The 10903-nt window shown below is 40.6% G+C and overlaps 1 protein-coding gene across 1 annotated transcript in view; it reads right to left on the reverse strand.

Annotated features, from left to right (window-relative positions):
• Window positions 1–1173: 1173 nt before the first annotated feature.
• LOC116074467 (zinc finger protein 709-like) overlaps window positions 1174–10903 on the reverse strand; it is a 33260-nt gene continuing 23530 nt past the window's right edge. Inside the window, exons 2-5 of the mRNA XM_031347035.1 lie at window positions 3816–3942; window positions 3555–3615; window positions 1840–2129; window positions 1174–1781 (exon numbers count right to left, since the gene is read on the reverse strand). Coding sequence (XP_031202895.1) covers window positions 1174–1781; window positions 1840–2129; window positions 3555–3615; window positions 3816–3942 — 1086 coding nt within the window. The remainder of the gene's footprint in view (window positions 1782–1839; window positions 2130–3554; window positions 3616–3815; window positions 3943–10903) is intronic.

Genomic DNA, 10903 nt, shown 5'->3' on the forward strand with positions numbered 1-10903 from the left:
GATGTCAAAGTCACCATTCCTTTAATACCGTTTAATATCCTGATTATACTATTTAGCTTCATTCAACTTCCTGGTACAACTTTTCTCTTTAAACCTTACCTTTTATATTTTTCCTTTCTAAGATTATTATAGTTGATCAAAAAAATCATAATGAAAATAAACACAGGCCAAAGGTTATGCTGGCATTTCTGGACTTCCTTTGTCAATACAATTAATCTAAACTTCTTTATATTAGCCTGGAGTACAATCTTCAAAAAAGGGCAAAAGGCAGTAAAAATTTTCAGCAAGATATCAAACCTGTATACAAAGTTCAAATTACTCCCAGTACCTATGTTTTCTAAATTCCTACTAGGATAGCCCATTAAGTTGCCCTTAATGCATGTAAAGATCCAAAGTCTAAAAATCCACATTTATCCAAGCAAAAACATCATCAGGCCTATCATATCAATACTTAAGCCTGGGGTAACAACTTCTCTTTGGATGGAATTTCCATTGCTAAGAAAATACTCTGTGACCAAGGCAACGCTTTCAAAGGCAAATATTTAGTTGGACCTGGCTTACATTTCCAAATGTTTAGTCCATTACCATTGAAGCAGAAAGAATGTCAGCATACAGGCAGGCATAAAGCTAGAGAAGGAGCTGAGAGTTCTGCATTTTCATGAGAAGCCAGTGAGAAAAGACTTGTCTTCCAGTCAAGTAGTAGGAGGGATTGTTTTGTATGGGCCAGATCTCCAAAGACCACTACCATCATAATTCACTTCTTTTAAAACTGTAACAACTACTCCACAAGGCATGCCCTATAATAGTCCCATTTCTTATGGCCAAGCACATTCAAATCAATAGCTTATTTTTACGATGACTTCTTTCAAGCACTTAAATATGATTAGGACATGCAAGAAGGCTTTACCACATTGTTTATGTTCATGAAGTTTCTTTCCAGTATGGGATGTTTTATGTTATGGAGACTAGTGGGGCAGGCAAAGGTGTTAGCATCTTGACTATATTCATAGTTTCTCTCCAATATGGTTGCCTTTATGTTTTTAGAGACAAAAACTTTGTGAAAAGCCTTTTTCCACTTTGATTACATTCATAAGAATTCTCTCTAGTATGTGCTCTTTTACATTTTTGGAGATATCAACCTCATGAATAGGCTTTACCATATTGACTACATTCTTAAGGTTTCTCTCCAGTATGAGCTCGTTTATGTCTTTGGAGATGACTGGATCTTGCAAAGGCTTTACCACATTGATTACATTCATAAGGCTTCTCTCCAGTATGGCTTCTTTTATGATATTGGAGACTACTCTGACATGAAAAGGCTTTACCACACTGATTACATTCATAAGGCTTCTCTCCAGTATGAGTTCTTTTATGATGTTGGAGACCACTCTGACATGAAAAGGCTTTACCACATTGATTGCATTCATAAGGCTTTTCTCCAGTATGAGTTCTTTTATTATGTTGGAGACCACTCTGACATGAAAAGGCTTTACCACATTGATTACATTCATAAGGCTTCTCTCCAGTATGAGTTCTTTTATGATATTGGAGACTACTCTTATGTGAAAAGACTTTACGACATTGATTACATTCATAGGGCTTCTCTCCTGTATGAGTTCTTTTATGGTGTTGGAGACCATTATGACGTGAAAAGGCTTTACCACATTGATTACATTTATAAGGTTTCTCTCCAGTATGAGTTCTTTTATGATATTGGAGACTACTCCGATGTGAAAAGACTTTACCACATTGATTACATTCATAAGGCTTCTCCAGTATGGCTTTTTTTATGATATTGGAGACTACTCTGATATGAAAATGCTTTACAACATTGATTACATTCATAAGGTTTCTCTCCAGTATGAGTTCTTTTATGATATTGGAGACTACTCCGATGTGAAAAGGTTTTACCACATTGATTACATTCATAAGGCTTCTCTCCAGTATGGCTTCTTTTATGATATTGGAGACCACTCTGATATGAAAATGCTTCACAACATTGATTACATTCATAAGGTTTCTCTCCAGTATGGCTTCTTTTATGATGTTGGAGACCACTCTGATATGAAAAGGCTTTACCACATTGATTACATTCATAAGGTTTCTCTCCAGTATGTATGCTTTTATGTCTTTGGAGATGACTGGGTATTGCGAAGGCTTTACCACATTGCTTTTTTTCATATGGCTTCTTTCCACTATGACTTCTTATATGCCTGCAACATTAATTGATACATGTCAAAGATTTACAACATTTATTACCCTGATCAAACATTATATCAATATGAATTTATTTACACTTTGGTCTAATAATAGAGAAAAATTAGATCTTAAAGTTTTATCACTTCATGTATTCTCCCTTACTATGGATAGTTTTACCTCTTTGAAAATACCTGAGATGATAAGAGCATTTATTACATGGCTCACATTTATATCATCCTTTCCTTTTTTATTATTTTCTTTATTTGTATTTCAAATCTTGTCCCCTTTTCAGGTTTCCCCTCTGAAAACCCCCTATCCCATATCATACACACACACACACACACACACACACACACACACACACACACACACCTGCTCATCAACCAAAACACTCTCGCTTCCCTATCCTGGCATTCCCTTATACTGGGGCATTAAGCCTTATCAGGACCAAGGACCATTGATATCCATCAAGGCCATCCTCTGCTACCTATGCAGCTGGAGTCATGGGTACTCTTTTAATATATGAGATTTCTATATGATTTATTTCACATATCTGAAGAAAATTGAGACAACTCCAAACGTTAAAACAATGAAAATTCATAATTTTTGCACTAGTGTGACTTACACCACATTAGCACTGTGAATCAGGATAAACAAGGGAATTTCAAATTTCTAGTATACTTATGGATTTTCTGCAGTATGAGTTTGGGGTTGTTCCCAATAAAGTGAGAAATCCAATTAATTCAAATTTCAGAAAGTATACAAAAGGCAGAATACAATATATATTTGTATTGTTCTGAAATATTAAGATGTATGTTGCTCCTTTCAATATCCTATGTACACAGGGTTTTATCTATTCTGACATTTCTATTTTTACCATTTGACTTTATGTTCCTTGTAGCCATGTGGTATATGGATTAAGGTTTCTCCATGACAACATTCTTGACTCATAAACTGACTTGTCAGTAAACTTAGCAATGTTACTACAAGAATATCAATATCACCAACTTTACCATGGACTTTTTAATTATTAGAAGGTTTTGGATATATATTTATCCCTATTAAATGTTATGAGACTGAAGGGATTGGTAGTACCACAGCTTAACTCTAATGGAGCTACAAATCAAATAAAGGTATCTCATAATGCATAATTTCCTTGTTTCCTCTATAAGAGGAAAACCTTGATAACACAAATCAGATACCTGACATTGAGATACATAGTTTAGTGAGAATATTATTCTCATAGCTACACTTAAACAATTGATGTTTTACATTTTTGCTTTTATTTAAAGCTTCCAGAACATATTAAAATTTCCTCTGAGGCATATTTGTGTCAGCTTGCACATGAAAATTACCTTTCATGACTTCTAGAACTTTGACATTGTTCTTCACTATGATGGTCTTCCCAATTGTATCCTAAAACACAGTACCAGAAAATGAATAATATTGTATTAGAAATTAGGTAAAATTCAAATTACTGTGGATTGTCACAGCACTGAACTGGATTTATTGAGCTCAATGTTCTTTGTTCTCAACTGAAATAACAGAAGATCATTCATAACCAAGAAACATCTAAGTCTTATTTTGAAAAGGAATAAGAAAATTCACCATCTTACCTATAACAGTGAGGTTCCAGTAGGTCTCCAACATCACATCTTTGTAAAGACTTTTCTGGGAAGCATCGAGCAAATTCCATTCTTCCCCAGTGAAGTTCTCATGCACATCATCAAAAGTAACTGCATCCTAAAATATAACATACATGTATACAATACAACCCATGATACTAACATTACAATAAATTAAATGTAAACTTTTTCTTGACAATATATTCATATAATTCTGGTGGTTTTCATACTTATTTCCTGACACAGAAATTATTTTCTAATCCTCATACCATGTTGAAAGGAAATTGAGTTATAAGTTTCACCTGCATTGCCTCTGAAATTTTTGAATAAGATATAGGATTACAAGAGAAATGCCAATTGAGAGTAAGATGGAGGAAGAAACAGGACAACAGTACCAAGCACACATCCAAGAAAGTATCTGAAAAATTACCAATTATAAAAATAGTGTATAAGCAGTGTGTATTTGCTCATGTCTTTAATCCTAGAGGCATACACAGGTGTTATGTCTTTGACCTGAATGCTAGTGTGACCTATATAACACATTCCAGTTACATGATAAGATCCTCACTCCTCCGCAAATATCACACAAGGAAGCAAAAATGATAGAGAATTCACAGTTCTTTATGAATTTCCTATAAATAATTATACATTCACTACAGTTCTGTATTCATCTTGCAGAAACATGGAATGCACCAGTTTCAACTGCAAACATAATTAAATTTTACTAAAGCAAAATGCATGTTTAAACAGTTGCAAATGGACAGATGAAAATATTAGTAATATAAATAAGCAACATAGGGCAGGAGAGAGAGAGCTCAGCATGGGAAGCTCTTGCTGGTCTTCCACATAATGGGGGACAATTTCTAGCATTTACATGGGGAACAACAACTACACATTACATGCAGATCAGAAGTTTAGAAGCCATCTTGTGACAACGCAAAAATGATGCACCCATGATATTTATATTTATGCACACAGGCAGAGCTCTCATCTGTATATGAAATATTTCATAACAAACACAAAAGTGAGGCAGAGCACCGTACACCAGGAATCCATTAAATCTGAAGGCTCAGATAATATTGATGTCATGAGCATATGCCATTCTGAAAAATAGATTGCAATTTGACCCAATTTAAAAAGTTAAGATGTGTATGAAGACCTGCACAAAAGCATATGAATATTGTACAAAAACATGTTAGGTGCTTGTGTGGTTTCTATACCTACTATCAGGACAGGAAGAACATCACAGAGAAATTGTATCTTGACACACAAAAAAGAAGAAAGTTAAAACTATAAATCTAATACGCTTGCAAAATAACTTAGCATTGAATAGCAAATGTATATACTGTACCTTATGAGATTTAGGGACAGAGTCCAAAGGGTGAATGTATGGAAACATGAGAAGAAACGTGAAGAATCAGATTTATTCACAGCACAGTAGACACACAGGACAAAATTTTTCCTGTCTAAAAGAAATCAAGGATAAAGCTGGAGCAGAGAGTGAGGGAATGGCCAAAGAAAACTTGCCCAACTAGAGCCACAACTTATGGGCAAGCTCCAATCCATGACATTATTAAGTATACTCTGTTATGCTCCCACACAGGAGTCTTGCATAATTGCCTATTGAGAGGTTCCACCATTCAGCTGAATGAAACAGATAAAGACAACCAGAATCAAATACTGATTGGACCTTGGGAGCTCTTATGAAACAGTTGGGGGAAAGATTGAAGGCCCTGAAGAGGATAGGAACTCCACAGGAAGTGTTAGCATCCAAAGCCTGTGGCAACTCATGGGTGGGTCTCAGAGGCCTGTTGCCAGAGCAACAGCTGCCATATTCCCAGAATCCATTGGGCTCAACTCCCACCTTTACCTGGGGCCACTACATCAAAACCCATATATATATATATATATATATATATATATATATATATATATATATATCCTCCATCTTTCTCTCTCTCCCCCTCCTCTCTTTCCACACCACTGCCCCCTTTCTCCCTTTCAATTAAACTTCTTACACGTGGAACTGTTTGGGCGTAGTGTAGTATATTCTGATGCAACCTGCCATTCTAACACATCATTTGGTGCCGACACCCGGGACATGGCAATTTGTGTCAGCCAGCACTGGCTCCACTACCCTGCAGTGGGGCAGGCAGAGATCACAACCATGTGGATTGGTTGAAGCACCGGCAACCGTGGCTGCCATCAGTACATGAGTTTGCAGCCCCCTCAGCTGGTGGCTACAACAATCGCAGGCTTTCATCACAGAAGCTGCCATTGCTGAAGATACCACCACCAAGTTGCAGCCATAACCAGAGCTGCAACCACACACCACGGGACATACAAACTTCTACCATGTGAGCCGTGCCCTGCCTGATCTATCAGGTGGGGTTAGCCTCTGCTCAGGTCTACACCAACCCATTTAGTTCCATGTTTTCCATTTACCAGTCTACTATAATTCTCTCACAGACACCGACATATTAATTAATAGGATCAGTCAAGGGGAAAACCTTCAGCTTTCCAGATAAGGCCCGGCCAGCCTTCTCTGGGAACCATGGGGTTTACAGTCAAGCCTCCCAATTGACATACATCTTAGGACTTCTGCTATTGGTTGCCCCTCCCTCGAAAGCAACTCTCATTCCCATTTTTTTTCCAGGTTCTAGCAGCCGAAAAATCCTTGGATCCAAGGTGGGTTTCTTTCCACAGCAGGCCACCAGGGTCTGCTGGGTAGCCACTAGGGGTTTCTCATGACGACTTGAACCACTAGCTTTGGCTGTTAACTCTTTGGTTCTTGGATTGTTCTCAGGATGCTGGTATGAACATCCAACCACCCGCCAATGGGTGTCAGGATGCCTTCAACTGTACCTCCAGGCACCCCACTGGGATGTCTCCTGGAAAATCTCAAATCTTTAAAGCTAACACCTGACTTGAAGGCTTCAAAATTAATATATCGCTGCAATAAGATCTCGATTAAATATCAACTAGATGGGAGTTCAAAATGGCCACTTAATGGCACCCTAGATCCAACTATTTTAAGGGATCTTAATATATACTGCCAGAGAACTGGTAAATGGAAGGAGGTTCCCTATGTCCAAGCATTTATCTATCTCCATTCTAATCCCTCTTTGTACTCTTCTTGTTCCCCAACCCAATTTCTCTTTGCCATGAAATCTACACAACCTCCTCTAGATGACACTACAATACTAGATCCAGCTCATGAACCACCCCCTTTTTGCCGCAGACCTGTCTCCATGCTGCCAAAAACCCAAACTGCTGCCTCAGTTTCTCCTCCTCACCAGGATGCCCCAGAGCCTGCTAGCTCTGCCTCTCCAGACCCCTCCCCTTCTTCTGTGCCAAGCTGTGAGCCGCTCCAAACACCCTCATTGGCAGCTACCTTCACTCCTCCTGTCACCTACTCTAAGGCTACAGCCAAACCTTCAAGTCCTTCCTCCCCAGAGACACTTGACCCAGCGACCGTCCCACCTCTAAGGGAAGTTGCTGGAGTAGATGGTCTTGTCAGAGTACATGTTCCGTTCTTGCTTAGTGAAATGTCCCAAATAGAAAACAGGCTGGGGTCCTATATTTCTAACTCTTCCAAGTTTATTAAAGAGTTCCAGTATATCACTCAATCTTACAGCTTGACTTTCCATGATGTTCATATGATCCTTACTAACAACTTACTTCCTGAGGACCGCAATATGGGAAGAGGCAAGAGTGTATCCAGATGGAATTCACCAAACAGACAACACATACCCAATTGGCTCTGAGACAGTGCTGGACCAGGATCCCCAGTGGAATTACAATTCTGCAGGTGGTATTTTAGCCAGGGACAGGTTCATTACATGTCTTCTGGCCGGTCTTAGAAAAGCGGCCTTAAAGCCAGTAAACTTTGAAAAACTCCAAGAGGTTGTCCAGGACAAGCAGGAGAATCCATCTCAATTTTTAGAACGCTTTATTACAGCATACCAATCTGGACTCTGAAAACTCAGAAAGTAAGCAACTTCTGATGACCTACTTCTTTTCCCAGAGCTACCCCGACATAAGAGCTAAACTTAAAAAACTAGAGAAGGGACCCCTAACTCCACAGGCAGAAGTCTTAGCACTGGCCTTCAAAGTGTACCATTGGAGAGATGATAGGATCCGCAAGCAGAAATACCACATGCTTGCAAAGGCTGTCCAACTAGCCCCAGCCAGTACCCTGGACTCATGGTCTCCTAAGACTCAGAGACCATCAGGTACCTGCTACAAATGTGGTAAAAAAAAAAAAAAAAAAAAAAAAAGTCATTGGGCAAAATCCTGCCCTAACTTACACAAGCCAAGAGGGCCATGCCCTAGGTGCCATCAAGAGGGTCATTGGGCTGTTGCCCTCATGTTATGCAGAACAGGGGGACATCACTCCCAGATAACCCTCCAACTGATCTCCTAGGCTTGGCTATGGCCAACTGAGGAGGCCTGAGCTCCTCTGGCCCAACCACTGCCATCACTAGCAGGGAGCCCCAGGTAGATATTGTGGTATATGGGTGGTCCGTCTCCTTCCTCTTGGACACTGGAGCCACTTACTCAGTCCTGACAGAGTTTTGGGGACTCACTTCTCCTTCTGGTTCTCCTATTGTTGGGGTAGGAGGACAACCTTACTTCCCTCTCCAGACCCCACCACTTAGCTGCATTTTTAGGGGTGTACCTTTCACCCATCCCTTTTTAGTAGTGCCAACATGTCCTGTCCCCTTATTGGGAATGGATCTTCTAGCTAGGCTGAGAACCTCTATTTCCTTTGCTCCCCACCTTCACCTAAACCCAGGCTTGCCAGTGGTTCCTCTGCTCCTTTTCCTAGCCAGGCAACCTACTAACACTACCATGTTATTTCCTTTACCAGCTTCTCAGGTAGATCCCCGAGTCTGGGATGTCCAGAACACCTCTGTTGCTAAACACCATTCTCCTGTTGTCATCCAATTTCTGGACTCTACCAGGTACCAAGCTCAATACACTCTCTATATACAGCCTACTCCTGAGGACTTAAGCTTCTTAAAATCTATCACTGCTTATTGCAAAATCTGTCAGAAATCTGACCCCAACTCAAGGTATCATAACACCCCTTTTCCTACCCATCAGGCTAGAGGTCCTCTTCCTGGAACTGACTGGCAACTTGACTTTACCCACATGCCCACTGTCAGGCATGCCAAGTACCTCCTGGTCTTGGTGGACACCTTCTCAGGGTGCGTAGAGGCATTTCTCACAACTAACAAAAGGGCCCAGACAGTCTCTCCAAGACAGTCTCCTCCAAGAGATCATCCCCCAGTTTGGTGTCCCAACCTCTCTCCAATCAGACAATGGTCCTGAATTTACTTCCCAAGTCTCTCAAATCCTATCTAAAGGCCCTAGATATCCCCTGGCATTTTCACATTCCTAACCACCCTCAATCTTCTGATAAGGTAGAAAGAACTAATCGCTCTTTAAAAACCACTCTTGTTAAGCTGTCACAGGAACTTCACCTTGATTGGGTAAAACTCCTACCTCTGGCTCTTTTCAGGTTACGAGCTCTCCCAAAGCGACATCTCCTCATCTCTCCCTTTGAACTCATGTATGGACGTCCAGTCCTAACTCCTGGTCTTTCACCTAAATGCTCTCCCCTCTCAGACCATCTACTTACCCCATTACCTTGCCACCTCTGTTCTCTCCTATAGAATTTTACTGACCACCATCTACCTCGGCCATGCACTGTCTCCTGTCCACTGCCTATCAACATTGGAGACCAAGTCCTTCTATCCCCTCCAGGTCAATGGCCCTCACCTCTCTCTCTCAAGTGGCAGGGCCCTTTTAAAGTAATTCTTGTGACTCCTACAGCTGCGAAACTCGAGGGACTCTCTCATTGGGTCCATCTGTCTCACCTCAAATCTTTCATTCTTCCACCTAAAAATGACTCTTCTTCATACACATCAATCTTAACAGGACCGTGCTCTGTTAAGCTCCAGAGGACAACGAGACCATCTACGTTGTCCACAATCCCAGAAAATGAGACTCCACTCCAACATCCAAGCTTCACCTCACTGGATTAGACATGGGTTCCTCATCCTCCCCTGCTATTCATTTCTATCCAGGGTAGCCCTTATATCTGGAGATCCGAGGTTCAAGAAACCCCCACAGAAAACAAGCAGTCTTTCCAAATAGGATCAGGAAACTGCTCCATAGCCGGATGCCAGGAACCAGTCCAAATTGCTATCATCCCAGTATCTGTAATCCTATCTAAATATTATGATCTCTATACTTGCTTTCTCTTTGACCAGACAAAAGATTATTGTAGAAAATGGCCAGACTGGATGACAGAAGGCAATTCCTGCTGGAGCAGTTGCTAGACGCAGTGAAACAATGCCAGATCCACTTTGGAGGGAGAAAGGAGATCGCCTCAGATTCAGACAGCAGGGTGATCTGTCTGTGTGCCCAGTTTGAAGTCATCCTTCAGCATGGCATGAAGAGGAGCCAAGGATTAGCACTCATGGCGGTAGCCATCAAACATGCAGCAAGCTTCACCAGCAAAACCGAGACAGTGAGTTTCTAAGAACGGAGCAGCCAGCCGGGAGGCAAGGCCCCAAGAGTCACAGGGGACTTGCAGGGCGGCAGGTACAGAACAAGCTGTAGTCAGAGATACAAAGAACATCTAACACCAAAAATCAAGAGATGGTGAAAGACTAACGTAAGAATCCTACCAACAGAAACCAAGACTACTTGGCTTCATCAGAACCTAGTACTCCCACTGCAGCAAGTCCTGGACACCCCAAAACACCGGAAAAGCAAGAATTGGATCTAAAATCATATCTCACAATGCTGATAGAGGAACTTAAGAAGGACATGAATAACTCCCTTAAAGAAATACAGGAGAATACAGGTAAAGATGTACAAGCCCTTAAAGAGGAAACAAAAATATCCCATAAAGAATTACAGGAGATCACAAGTAAACAAGTAGAAGCACTTAAAGAACAAACTCAAAAATCCCTTAAGGAATTGCAGGAAAACAATAACAGGTGAAGGAATTGAGTAAAACCATCCAGGACCTAAAAATGGAAGTCGAAACAATAAAGAAATCA

Source organism: Mastomys coucha, unplaced genomic scaffold (genome assembly GCF_008632895.1).
Source record: "Mastomys coucha isolate ucsf_1 unplaced genomic scaffold, UCSF_Mcou_1 pScaffold3, whole genome shotgun sequence".
NCBI lineage: Eukaryota > Metazoa > Chordata > Mammalia > Rodentia > Muridae > Mastomys > Mastomys coucha.